The sequence below is a fragment of the Geotrypetes seraphini genome, chromosome 14 (genome assembly GCF_902459505.1).
Source record: "Geotrypetes seraphini chromosome 14, aGeoSer1.1, whole genome shotgun sequence".
Lineage (NCBI taxonomy): Eukaryota > Metazoa > Chordata > Amphibia > Gymnophiona > Dermophiidae > Geotrypetes > Geotrypetes seraphini.
In genome coordinates this window covers 43,792,239-43,806,506 of record NC_047097.1, presented here as the reverse complement: position 1 = coordinate 43,806,506, position 14,268 = coordinate 43,792,239, and the positions used below count along the sequence as shown (strand labels likewise).

The following is a 14,268-nucleotide window of genomic DNA, read 5'->3' as shown; positions in this document are numbered from 1 at the left end:
GAAAAGCAGAGGGCAAAACTAAAAGGAGTTATTAAGGGCAATTGACCTTGCTGAGAAAATGAAAGTAGGAAGAAAAGACACTTTTAATTGCTGAAAAGGTTAGGAGAAAGAGCGTTAGTGTTAATAAATTTCAAGATATTGCAGATAAAGACAAAAAAGCAGCAATATCTAAAAAGGCTAAGTAAATCTGGGAAAGTATTTCTGGGGCTACACTATAAAAAAGAAAAATAGTCAATAGAATGTAATGATGGCGGGGGGGGGGGGGGAAGGGAGTGCTGCTCTCCATTTTACAAAACTATAAAGGTACCTTTTGTGTTTTATGGACTCCTGACGAAGGCAATCATTGCCAAAACATGGCCCTTGTTGCATCTCAATTGGGTGATTTTACAATAAAGATGTACACTGTGATTTATTTTCATTTGCATAATATTTTCCTGCTCCTTTTTTTTCTTACATTCTATTTATAGTCAGCACACCTTTTTTAAAAATACATTGCAAATGTGAATATGCTGATTTGTGGACATCCATTTTTTAACCTAGCTGGCCTATACAAATTGAGCTTGAAAATGTTTTAGTAAGCATGATAAAACATTGCTTAACAAGGCATACAAAATTTTTTACTGGTTTGATGTTCATTTTTTGACACAGTAGAGTGGCCATGCTAGAAGTGTGCAAAGTATTTTTTAAAAAAGCCTAATCCCTTGTGCTAACCATCCCCAAAATGAAAGTCCTGGTTAGCGCAGGGGATTAACGTTAACATCCAGTGTTGGCCAGATGAAAATAGATGTAAGAAAGATTTGGGCTCTTATCTGCCTTGCTGTCAGCTATTTATAAAATGTTCATTTTATTTTATTGTAATTATTGAATGATTAAAAAATGGTATTGTGGACTTGAGACTCAAAAAGAGCCAGGAGAGATCTGTTTTGTGGCCTAGAGGTTTTCCTTAAAGCAAAGTATTTGTAAGGCTTATTTGAGGAATGAGGACCACTTCCCCTGCACCAGAGAATTTACAACAGTGTAGCCTGGCTAGAAACAGGGCAAACTTCAGTGCTGTGGTAACAACATAGTAATTAATGATAGGACCTGTCACTTTTGAGTATCTGCAGACATTTTTCTGACTTCTACCAAGCTAAGACAGAGGCCAAATAAACTAATCAGAGAAAAAAATGAATTTTTTTTTGAGTAGGGCAGAACAGGGACTGTTACAAGCCTGTTTTAAGTATGCAAATTGCTCTACTCTCAGAATTTCTTTATATGAGTTCAAAAATACTCATGTATACTTTACCAAGGAAAAAAAAAGACAGAATAAAACAATATTATTAGTAGTAAAATTATGAGGTTTTTAATGACAATTTTTAGTGTGGTCATTATTATGTAAAAATTCACCTATTTTTGACCAGGGAAATAATAATATTACAAATAAAAACACGAATGGTTTGACAAGGTTCCGCATAAACGACTACTTTGAAAAATTGCGAGCCATGGAATCAAGGGTGAAGTACTCACGTGGATTGAAAACTGGCTGGCGGATAGGAAACAGAGAGTGGGGGTAAATAGACAATACTCGGACTGGAAAAGCGTCACGAGTGGAGTGCCACAGGGTTCGATGCTTGGACTCGTGCTCTTCAACATATTTATAAATGATCTGGAAATTAGTACGACGAATGAGGTGATTAAATTTGCGGATGATACGAAGTTATTCAGAGTAGTGAAGATCTGCAACGTGACATAAACACGCTCGAGAAATGGGCCACTACATGGCAAAAGAGGTTTAATGTGGATAAGTGTAAGGTGATGCATATCGGTAATAAAAATCTTATACACGACTACAGAATGTCCGGTGCGGTACTTGGAGAGACCCCCCCCAGGAAAGAGATTTGGGAATACTGGTCGACAAGTCAATGAAGCTGTCCGCACAATGCATGGTGGCGGCGAAAAGGGCGAACAGAATGCTGTGAATGATTAAGAAGGGGATCACGAACAGATCGAAGACGGTTATCATGCCGCTGTACCGGGCCATGGTACGCCCTCACCTGGAATACTATGTCCAGCACTGGTCGCCGTACATGAAAAAGGACACGGTACTACTCGAAAGGGTCCAGAGAAGTGACTAAAATGGTTAAGGGGCTAGAGGAGTTGCCGTACAGTGAGAGGTTAGAGAAACTGGGCCTTTTCTCCCTTGAAAAGAGGAGACTGAGAGGGGACATGATAGAAACATTCAAGATAATGAAGGGAATAGACTTAGTAGATAGAGGCAGGTTGTTCACCCTCTCCAAAGTAGAGAGAACGAGAGGGCACTCTCTAAAGTTAAAAGGGGATAGATTCCGTACAAACATAAGGAAGTTTTTATTCACCCAGAGAGTGGTGGAAAACTGGAACGCTCTTCCGGAGGCTGTTATAGGGGAAAACACCCTCCAGGGATTCAAGATAAAGTGAGACAAGTTCCTGCTGAACCAGAACATATGCAGGTAAAGCTAGGCTCAGTTAGGACACTGGTCTTTGACCAAAGGGCCGCTGCGTGAGCGGACTGCTGGGCACAATGGACCACTGGTCTGAACCAGCAGCGGCAATTCTTATGTTCTTAATTTGACCTCTCACACTACTGTTCCACATGCATGTTAAAGTTTATGTCATAGGTCCCATAATCTCGAAAACATGATTTCTTTCCATATCAAAGAGCACATAAGCTAGGGTACTCTTTTATGCTTGGTTTGAGGTCCAGTGTGAATAGGATGTGATCCCAAATCAAAATAAAACCGAAGCAAAATAATGAAGAAATGACTTGCATAGCAAATTCTCTGTGCACTCAGATGAGTTGAAGAAAGCATAATTAGCTGCTTCATATTTTAGCCATGTGCACAAAAAAGGAATAGAATATTTAATGAAGAATGTCTGAGACAATGAGATAATGAATTGATTAACCCGCTGGTTTAGTTAGGTAAGGGACAGTGAAGTAAATTAATGTGACAGTATAAAGAAAAAGATCAAATAACTCTTGTGTTATTGGCTCCTCACCCTTTGTTAATTGCAGCCTGAAATACAGTAGAGTACCTCACACACTTCTCACTATGATATGCTCCTTAAGGATCCACATTGCACGATGCAGAGGTTATCTTTCAAATGAAAAAGAAGCTCTTTGGATTTATTGTAGCTGCAATCCAGTGTTTACTCAAGCTGTTTTCCCCAGAGAAAATGTAAAAAGGCACATATTTTGGAAACAACTGTCTTACTATCCTTTTATTTTTTTTATTACACCAACATTTTGTGTTTTAAAATGTATTTGTAGTTGTACTGAACCCTTAACACTGTGAATGCACCGACGTAGCTTACCGTTTCTTTTAAAAATCTCTAGCTGCAGAATAAAAGTACCCCAGAGGAAGACTGCATGCTGCTTTTTTCACTTATCCTACTTTAGCCAAGATTTATGCTTCTCATTCATTATAGTATACAGCTCTTACAACCTACCATTTGTACAAAAGATGATTCCTCTAGAAGTCTTTACCACAAAAGCCATTCTAATAATAAATACTTTCTGCAAGGCACTGAAAATCCTTCGTCCCTGATATTCTGTGTTTAAGCGTGGGGAGGGAAATAATAAAGGCAATTCTGTCCCTCGGCATCGCATTGACACACCCATTCGGCGTATCTATGTACAGATTACTAGCACTTTCATGATGACGGATGGCAGGGTGCCTAAGCACCACTCTGGAAAGATTTGCATAAATAGCAAAGTGTGTAATTGAAAGCGAGGGTATTAATATGGGCAGAGCATGGGTGGACAAAGGGCAGGACTCACATTTCTACTATATATAGAATACTGTAAGTTACTTGCGTTTGGACACTAAGGGCTCTTTTTACGAAAGTGCGTTAGTGTTTTTAGCGCGCGCACAAGATTAGCAGCACAAGATTAGGAGGCGGTAGCAGCTAGCGCGCGCTATTCCGCGCGTTAAGGCCCTAACGCACCTTTGTAAAAGGAGCCCTAAGATTTTTGCTGTTAAAATATTCACTTCTTTGTTCATGGTGCATTATTAATGCTATTTCACTTATAGTCCGATTCATTCATAATTAATTGTGGAATGCTGATGAAGGCAGATATGCCGAAAAGCAGCCAATACCAGGTCCCTTTATTATTATTATTTATTAATTTTATTTTAGGTATTTATTTATATACCACCGATCAAGGTTATCTAAGCGGTTTACAATCAGGTTCTCAAGCATTTTTCCATGATTGTTGCAGTAGACATTTAAAACATATTGTTTACACTCGAACTTAATTAGTTTGTTAGCTTTGGTCATCTTTGCCCTTTTCCTGTGTATTATTTGTAAAGGTTCATCCCCTCCTTTTTTGTTTGCATATTCATGTAAAGCATGCCAACACCGGACTATGCAATGTTATTATAGAATAGCCTGTTACCATGTGGCATCAGAGCACCTAAGTGAAAGTGCCCACTTATAGAATTGTCCCCAATGAGACTTTTTGATGACTTTGTAGTTCAGAGGATTCTTTGCACTGTGGGACTGCAAGCTTCATTTCCACTGAGCTTGCCCAATGAAGTTACATTTATACCTGTTTAATTTATAATTGCTGCTGGCTCAGCTGATTGGGGATAACTTCCCCTGCCACAATCAGCCTTTGGCTGCTGTGGCCTCACTTTAGAATCCTGTGGAATCATAGATAGGCAACTGAAATGTAGGCTAATGCAGTGCCAGTTAGCAAGAGGCCTATATTTGTCAATTGTAGCCTCACAAATATCTGCTGACACTGCATCTAAAGCTGGGAAAATGCACCGTGGGTCATGGTTCAAAGGCATAATGGGTCACAAAAGATGACCCACTGTCAACTCTGCCCCCTGGTGTGTTCTTTAAGTAAGAACAGGAAGCTGAATCACGTCAATGCATTTTTGCCTTAGATAAATATAGAAGACCATTTTTGATATGACATCCAAATTTGACTTTGGACATTTTGCGGAAGATGCACCAAACATGCCCATTTTCAAAACTGCAAAACATCTATCTTGTTTTTTCGAAAATGGCCATTTTTCAGATGTGCGTCCACTGTATCTTTTTGAACCATTTTCAAAACAAAACATGTCCAGAGGAAAAATGCATAAAACAAGTCATGTAGGAGGGGTAAGTATGGCAAGGTTCTTGCCGCCTGGCACAATGGTAAAAATGCACACGCCAAAAATCATTGCGATAAGGAAAGATTACAGTGATTTTTTGGAAAAATATACTGGGGTTTTATGACCGATGATGATGTTCAAGGCCCCCATCAAAGTTTTTTTGTTTTTAGCATTTTCAAACACTTGGGTATCTTTCCCCAGTGAGCTTAGCGATAGAAATAGTATTGCAAGCATTAACAACAGATATTGTCATATCCGTCATTGTTTTACCTTTTCGGTCTTTCTTTGGATATTAGATATTTTCCATTAACAACTTTGGAGGTATCCAGATATTTATTTTATTTTAAAATTTTCTATACCGTTTTGATATCAAAACGGTTTACAAAATGTGTACTTGTATTCATTGATTCTATTTTGTAACTTATCGCTGACTGTCCAGCTCCTCTTATTGTAAACCGCCTCGAACTACCTTGACTTTGGCGGTATATAAGAAAATAAATAATAATTATTATTATTACATGCATAGAATGTTAAAACAAATCAGGACAAGTAGAAACTGACCGAATTAATTCGTACAACAATAAAAAAACAACAAAAAAAGCAATGTTCATAGTAATGCATCAACAAATAGTTGTGTTTTTTAACAATTTTCTGAATGAACTCCTATCACTGCATTTCTGAATTTGCCCAACAAGGGTATTCCACAATTTTACTCCTGCACATGAAAAGGTCAGCGCTGAATATACATGGATAGCGGCAAGCATCAGCAATATCTGGGTAGTGACGCTATTCAGTCAGCTGTCGGGATATCTATCCAGCTAATCTATGGACAACCCTCCATGCTTTCAGTTATCTGCCCAGTGCCTAGTTGTCTATAATGATTTTCGGTGGCACAATCTGGACAGTACTTCTGAAAATGGAAAGAAAGGACCAGGCGGCAACAGTTATCCAGAAGCAGGTGCTGGTACCATATAAGTGCTTTGGAATATCGGGGCCTTTCTCCTTAAACAGGCCATGTTTAAGAAGAAAGGCCTCTGCTGACAGTGGTATAGTAAGAGGGGTCCTGAGGGGAACAGTCTGCCCTGGACACCTTCGTGGTAGGGGGTGCTGGCACCCTTCCTCCTCGTTGCCCTCTGCTCCTTCCCACTCCTCCCCCCACCACGTGCACGTCTTCACTTCCCCCCACCGAACCTCTTGCTCTTCACTGGTACGCGCAGCAACTCCAACCTGCTGTTCGCGCCAGCACCGGCGCTCCCTCTGATGTCACTTCCGGGTCCCGTGCCTAGGAAGTGATTTCGGAGGGAGAGCTGACACCGACACATGCAGCAAGTTACTGGTACTGCTCGTGCTGAGGAACTTCAAGAGGTACAGGGGAAGGGGCGCGCGCACCTGCCACAGGGAAGGGGGAGGGGCACCACCGCTCCGGGCAACTCTCACCCTCACGACGCCACTGTCTGCTAGATGAAGGATAATTTTATTTGCAGAAATGTTTGGATATCAAATTCTTAATTACCATCTAAGCATGTATATGATTTATTTTTCAGGATGAAAAGAACCAAGTTTTAACAACTAATGTTTGGCTTCAAATGGTAAGTCTTCAGAAAGTTTGCTGTAATGTGACAATATTGCACTGGGTCACCAGACAGAAATGTACAGACGGTAATCATACTACACTTCCCCCTCCGTATTCGCGGGGGTTAGGGGCAGAGCCGGCCCGCAAATATTTTACAAAACGTGAATAATATTCAGGCCGGTTCTGCCCCTAACCCCCGCTTCCCCCGGCTATTTTAAGTCCTGAAAGCCCCCCCTTAAGCCTTACCTGGTGGTCTAGCGAGTTTTCAGGCAGGAGCGATCTTCCCACGCTCCTGCCCCATGCAGATCGCTCACAGGAAATGGCTGCTTTGAGCTCCCGTAGTCTCTCGAGACATTTCCTGCACGGGGCAGGAGCGTGGAAGATCGGTCATGCCCTGAAAACCCGCTAGACCACCAGGTAAGGCTTAGGGGGGGGGGCTTTCAGGGCTTAAAATAGTCTGAAAAATGAAAATGTTTTTTTGATTTAAAACCGTGAATAAGCGAATCCTTAGATACAGAATTCGCAAATACCAAGGGAGAAGTAGTATGGACATTAGAAAAGACTTATCATCTCAGCCTTCCTATACTTCATTACAGCTATCATCAAGTGTATGGTTTTATTTTATTTTTTATAATGACTGTTTAGAGCACAACAGAAAAACATAATGATTTTGCTGTCATTTTACATAGCAAAAGGCACCAGTGCATAATCACAAGTAGTCGTCTGAGAAATGTCTTTTGTTAAAGGAAGCAAATGTTTACAAACTGAAAACTCCATTCACAGTCTAATGGCAAAGCTTTGTTGAAGTGATGGCTGTGCGTCCTTAAACATTTTTTTTTCAGGGTTTATTTCAGCCACTGCATGCGCAATCACAGCATTCAGAAATGGTGCATATTTCTGTCACTGCACAGTACTCCATTAGCTTAGTAAGCAAAAGAGATGCTATTAACTCCAAGAAATGCTGACATACAATGAGACAAAAGACTAATTAGCAACAATGAGCAAAGAAAGGAGGATAATAAGGGGAAGACCCACAATAAGTGTTACTGTTAACGCATGCATCAAATGTGCTTAGACCCATATACCTAGGGCTAGGGTTACCAGACGTCCGGATTTACCCAGACTGCTTTTCAAAACCCGGCACTTTGTCTGAGTTTTGAAAAGCTTCCAGATCGGGGCATCGTCGGGAGGGCATCTGCGTATGTGCTGATGCAATGCAATAATGGAGAGAGAAGGGGAAAGCTGACAGTCGACCTGACCTCGACACATCGGACCAAAGTATCGGACAAGGATACTGAACCAGAAATTTGTAAAAGAGGGCTTGGGACTGAGAGGGAACTTTTGGGAAAAGGACGCAATGCAGGGAGCCAATGCACAAATGAACCTAGCAAGCAGGATTAAGAGAGAACAACAGGAGCCAGAGGGTCATCCAAACATGGGGAAGCGAGCTGAGGACAACACAGACGCACCGCAGGATGGGGATGAACACAACAATGCTCGGGGGCTGGCAACCCATGAGGAGGTTGGCAGGAGCGCCAAACCCCGAGGAGAATCAGCGAAGAAGGCAAACAACCAGGACTTAAATTGCCTATACACTAATGCCTAAGAGCCAAAATGGGAGAACTAGAAGTCATAGCCAGTACAAAGGACCTGGACATAATTGGAGTCACAGAAACGTGGTGGACTGATGACAACAAATGGGATGTGGCCATACCGGGGTACAAACTCTACAGGAGGGACAGGACACACAAGAAGGGTGGAGGAATAGCGCTTTATATAAAGGACTCCATACCCTCAACCAGGATGGAAACAACAGTAAGGGCGGACGACTTGGAATCACTATGGGTTAAGCTACCTGGAGGAACTGGAGCAGACATAAAATTGGGTCTGTACTATCGCCCACCTGGACAACCGGAAGCACTTGACCAGGACCTGGAGGCTGAGCTGAGGCAGGTATGCAAAAGCGGAAGCGTGATGGTGATGGGGGATTTCAACTACCCTGGGATAGACTGGAGTATTGGACACTCAAACTGCATGAGGGAGACCAAATTCCTGGAAACCACGAGGGACTGTTTCATGGAACAGCTGGTCACGGAACCAACACGGGGAGATGCCACTCTTGACCTAATCCTCAACGGGCTAGGGGGACCTGCAAAGGAGGTGGCGGTGCTAGGACCCCTAGGAAACAGCGATCACAACATGATCCAGTGCAAGCTGGAAATTGGATCATCAAAGGTGAAAGAACCACAGCGACAGCACTCAACTTCAAAAAAGGGAATTATGAAGGCATGAGGAAAATGGTGGGAAAGAAACTCAACGGCAACGCGAGGAAGATGGAGTCTGTTGAAAAAGCCTGGTCCCTACTCAAGGGCACGGTGCATGAGGCACAGAACCTGTACAACCCCAGATTCAGGAAGGGGTGGAAAAAAAATCGAACAAAAAACCCAACGTGGATAACAACTGCAGTGAAAAAGGCGATAAGTGACAAGAAAGCATTGTTCAAAAAATGGAAAAAGGACCAAACAAAGGACAACCAAAAGGAGCACAAAAAACACCAAAGGGAGTGTCACCGTGTGGTTAGGAAAGCTAAAAGAGAATATGAGGGGAGACTGGCGGGGGAAGCAACAAACTTCAAATCGTTCTTCAGATATGTGAAGCAACCGGCAAGGGAGGAAGTGGGACCATTGGATGATGGAGACAAAAAGGGAGTGGTAAAGGAGGAAAAAGAGATAGCTGACAGGTTAAATAAGTTCTTCACGTCAGTCTTCACGAGGGAGGACACATCCAATATTCCGGAACCGGAAGACATCGTAAATGGGGACCAGGATGAAAAGCTGGTCCAACTAGAGGTAAGCCAAGAGGATGTCCTCAGGCAGATAGACAGACTAAAGAGCGACAAATCGCCAGGTCCGGACGGCATTCACCCAAGGGTACTCAAGGAACTAAAGAACGAAATAGCAGAGCCACTTCGCCAAATATGTAACCTATCCTTAAAAACTGGAGAGATCCCAGAGGACTGGAAAATTGCAAATGTCACGCCCATCTTCAAGAAGGGTTCAAGGGGGGACCCGGGAAACTACAGGCCGGTGAGCTTGACCTCGGTCCCAGGAAAGATGATGGAAGCACTGATTAAGGACAGCATCTGTGAACACATAGAAAACAATGGACAGCTAAAGTCGAGTCAGCACGGCTTCTGCAAGGGTAGGTCATGCCTCACAAACTTATTGTACTTCTTTGAGGGGTTAAACAGCCAGGTGGATAAAGGGGAATCCATCGACATCATTTACCTTGACTTTCAAAAAGCCTTTGACAAGGTACCACACGAAAGGCTGCTTAAAAAGCTGTGGAAACACGGAGTGCAAGGGGAGGTCCACCGATGGATCAAAAACTGGCTGGCAGGCAGGAAACAGAGGGTTGGAGTAAAGGGCCATTTCTCAGACTGGCAATGGGTCACAAGCGGAGTTCCACAGGGGTCGGTGCTCGGACCGCTCCTGTTCAATATATTTATTAATGACCTGGAGGCGGGAACAAATTGCGAAGTTATTAAATTTGCGGATGACACCAAACTCTACCGCAGGGTTGAAACCATGGAAGACTGCGAAGATCTGCAAAGGGACCTAACGACAGTAGAAGAATGGGCCAAAAAGTGGCAAATGAGCTTTAACGTAGGGAAATGCAAGGTCATGCATGTAGGGAAAAAGAACCCGATGTTCAGCTACAAAATCGGGGGATCACTGCTAGGGGTAAGTAACCTTGAAAGAGATCTGGGAGTGATGGTAGACACAACCTTGAAGGCGTCGGCACAGTGCGCCACAGCCTCAAGAAAAGCAAAAAAAATGTTGGGTATCATTAAGAAGGGTATCACGACCAGGACGAAGGAGGTCATCCTGCCACTGTATCGTGCAATGGTGCGCCCGCATCTGGAATACTGTGTCCAGTCCTGGTTGCCGTACCTCAAGAAGGACATGGCGGTACTTGAGGGAGTCCAGAGAAGAGCAACTAAACTGATAAAGGGTATGGAAAACCTCTCATATACTGACAGACTGAAAAAGCTGGGGCTGTTCTCCCTTGAAAAGCGGAGATTTAGAGGAGACATGATAGAAACCTTCAAGATCCTGAAGGGTATAGAAAGGGTAGACAGGGACAGATTTTTCAGATTATGGGGAACCACAAGTACAAGGGGGCACTCGGAGAAATTAAAAGGGGACAGGTTTAGAACAAATGCCAGAAAGTTCTTTTTCACCCAGAGGGTGGTAGATACATTGAATGCGCTTCTGGAGGCTGTGATAGGCCGGAGCACTTTACAAGGCTTCAAAGAAGGTTTGGATAGGTTCCTAGAGGATAAAGGAATTGAGGGGTACAGATAGGAGTAGAGGTAGGTTTAGGAATAGTCTGGGACCACTGCTCAGGCAATGGGCCTGATGGGCCGCCGCGGGAGCGGACCGCTGGGCGAGATGGACCTCTCGTCTGCCTCAGCGGAGGCAACTTCTTATGTTCTTATGTTCTTAATGCCCTCCTGATACAGCTCTGAGCACTTGAGGGGGCAGGGCATGGGCAGAACAGGGCATGACAACTAGGCGGGCCTGGGGGTGGAGCCTTGGATCCACATTCATCAACAAAAGCGCAGAAACAACATAGTAGCATAGTAGATGACGGCAGATAAAGACCCGAATGGTCCATCCAGTCTGCCCAACCTGATTCAATTTAAATTTTTTCTTCTTAGCTATTTCTGGGCAAGAATCCAAAGCTCTACTCAGTACTGTGCTTGGTTCCAACTGCCAAAATCTCCGTTAAAACCTACTCCTGCCCATCTAAACCCTCCTAGCCATTGAAGCCCTCCCCAGCCCATCCTCCTTCATTACTTTAGCTTAGCTTAGCTTCTCTTCTCCCTATTATAAATTCATTTTGGTGCACATGGCAACTGATGATAGAACTGGGTATGCCAGACTCCCCCTCCCCCCCCCCGGGAGAATTTGTGTAGTGCTGAAAGAGCATGATATAACACTTCACTGTGCACTGTCAGCAACCCCATTTTACATAGAGGTAATGATACTTAGGAAAAAGATAACCCATCTCAAATATCTATATAAAAAGCCTGCCAATCTCCTTTTTAATTAAAAAAAACCCCCACAAACATTCTTTGACTTTCCGCCAGCTTCATTATATTAAAAATTCTACTCTTATTTGGAACATTAAACCAAATGCCATGTCATGTTATTTTGTTATGTGTCACACTGGATATGACTAGTTGATCTTTTTGTGATTTACATTGGAATTTTAAATAAGGTAATAGTGTAATATAAGTTTCAGAATTCGTATTAGTATAAAACTGGCTATGAATGACTTTTCCATTTTTAAATTCATAGCCCAAACATATTAAAGGCTTCATACACAGTGGGGGCAATTCTTCTTTCGGGGTTTTTTTAACAGGAGATCTTTATTTAAACCACACAAACTAATTGCCAAATCACATTGACATTATCAGTATATTACAAGCCAGTGGCTCTTCTTATACCATTAATACATCTGGTAAAGTATTTATATAAATATGTTAAGAAAATAGAAGAAAACCCCCCTCAAATTTTGACTACCCTAGTTTCCCCCTTCCTAGCTTTCCACCTGTCACCCAAAGAGGTCCGTACAGCTAACCCAGTTTATGTACCTGAAAAATCCCTCCCAGACCCTCTCCCACTTCACCAGAGCCTTCCTCCTGATTGCTGCTAGTTTCTCCATCCTGAGTTGGGGCAATTCAATAGCAGGTGCCCCGATGCTGTGCAGGGAATGCCTATGAGGGGGTGCTGGAAAGTTCTCAGCCCAACCAAGAAGAAAATTACGTGGATATGGTTCAATCAATGAAGTTGGTTGGTTGGGCTGAGAACTTATCAGCACCCCCTCATATGTAGCATAAGTGAGCCAAGTGTGGGACAATCAAGCCATTGTGACATCACTGGCTCTTATTGGTGGAATGAGGCATTATGACATCACAATCTCAGCTCTGGTTACCAGACAGTGAAACTCTTCACAGTATGAAGGGGTGCTGAAAAGTTCTAAGCCCAACCAAGAAGAGAATGGCGTGGATACGGTTCAATCAATGATCTGAAACAATGTCAAAACAGAGAATTTTGTTTCTGCAAATTGGCACTTAACGAAATAAGCTACAGTGGCAAAATAACGCTCAGAATTTAGGAAGTTGGTTGGTTGAGCTGAGAGTTTTTGAGCACCCCCCTCGTATACTATAATGGCATCTAGATACCTAGATTTATTACTGTCACACCTAAATTGGCAGGAATAGATGGGTGAGCCTCGGTGTTCCTTTCAATATGTGCAACTTATAGCATTCTTTAAGTTATGTGTGGAAGCTGGAAACACGCCCATGCCTCTCTCAGGCTCCGCCCACATGTACACCTCCTCGCAGTTACATGCCCCTTTATAAGATAACGCATGCGCAAGATAAGTTACATGCGCAAATGACATTTTTGGGTGCAATTACTCCAATTTCATGTTCCCAAGTATAGAATTATTTTTCACATACTCACCAATTTATTTCCACAGCTCACATTTATGTTTTCCTTTCAATTAGAACACTGGTTTGGAAATGGTTCTCATGGTTCTCAGACATTAAGGAGTGCATTTGAGGCACAGTATGAGAAATGTAGCTGATTCCTTATAACGGCTTCTGGTTTTCAGTTTAAAACAATAAGCACTGATAAATATTCTAACATAAACATTGGGTAAGGTTACCAGATTTTACGTATGTAAAATCCAGATGTCTGGTAACTCTAATATTTCCTATATTTTGGATCTCTTTTCCTTGTATGTGGAGGGTTATAATTAATTATATGGTTGCTTTGCAAATTACTTAAGGGATAACCATTTGCTTTTCTTTCTAATATCACAACTTAGTTGCTATGTGTATTTTCACAACTACAGCAATCATTCTACAGCAGTGGTGTGCTAAGGGTGGGGCGGTGGGGCAGTCCGCCCCAGGTGCAGCTAATAAGAACGTGCAGCCACAGGGCTGCCATCTGGTATGTACAGCCATTGATTCCGCCGGCCCCCCTCCCTCTGATGTCAAGTTCCTGTTCCGGGGTAGGGGACTGGCTGAGCCAACAGCTGTGCCCATCAGATTATGACCCCACGACTGGAGGGGGGTGCTCCCTGGGAGATAATCTGTGCTCTACAGCTATCTGGCTTGGCATATCACATCTGCCCACATATACGGGGGATTCCTACATTTCTAGCACCCTCCTCACTTTTTAATTTACCCCAGATGTTACCAAAAGCCACAAATCACTGTTTCCTCAAGAATACTGTCTTGACTGTTAAGTATGACGATTTTGCAATGGCTAAGATTACCCTGCTTCCTCATATGCCCCAGATCTGTCACCATGTTTCCGTATACAAATGCATAAATACATGAACTTGTATACAGAGCATCAGGTTTATTGTCTAACAGTGGAGAAGGATGATGAGTCACTAGCTTTCACTGTTTACTGGTTACCTGATTTCTACATGTAATGAAAATACCATCATTCTAAATGTATATAAGTGATTATATGTATATAAATGTAT

General features: G+C 42.6%; 1 protein-coding gene across 11 annotated transcripts in view; it reads left to right on the top strand.

The window, feature by feature from the left end:
• CHRNA7 (cholinergic receptor nicotinic alpha 7 subunit) overlaps window positions 1-14,268 on the top strand; it is a 160,109-nt gene that overhangs the window by 108,320 nt on the left and 37,521 nt on the right. For 9 of the 11 annotated variants that reach the window (XM_033919625.1, XM_033919619.1, XM_033919623.1 and 6 more), the window contains one exon: window positions 6,668-6,712. Coding sequence is in view for 4 of the 11 variants with exons in the window: in XM_033919619.1 (XP_033775510.1) it covers window positions 6,668-6,712 (45 nt within the window). In the remaining 7 variants the exon portion in view is untranslated. Of the gene's footprint in view, window positions 1-6,667; window positions 6,713-13,626; window positions 13,725-14,268 lie in introns of all 11 variants that reach the window. The other 2 variants (XM_033919626.1, XM_033919620.1) reach the window with 1 other exon arrangement.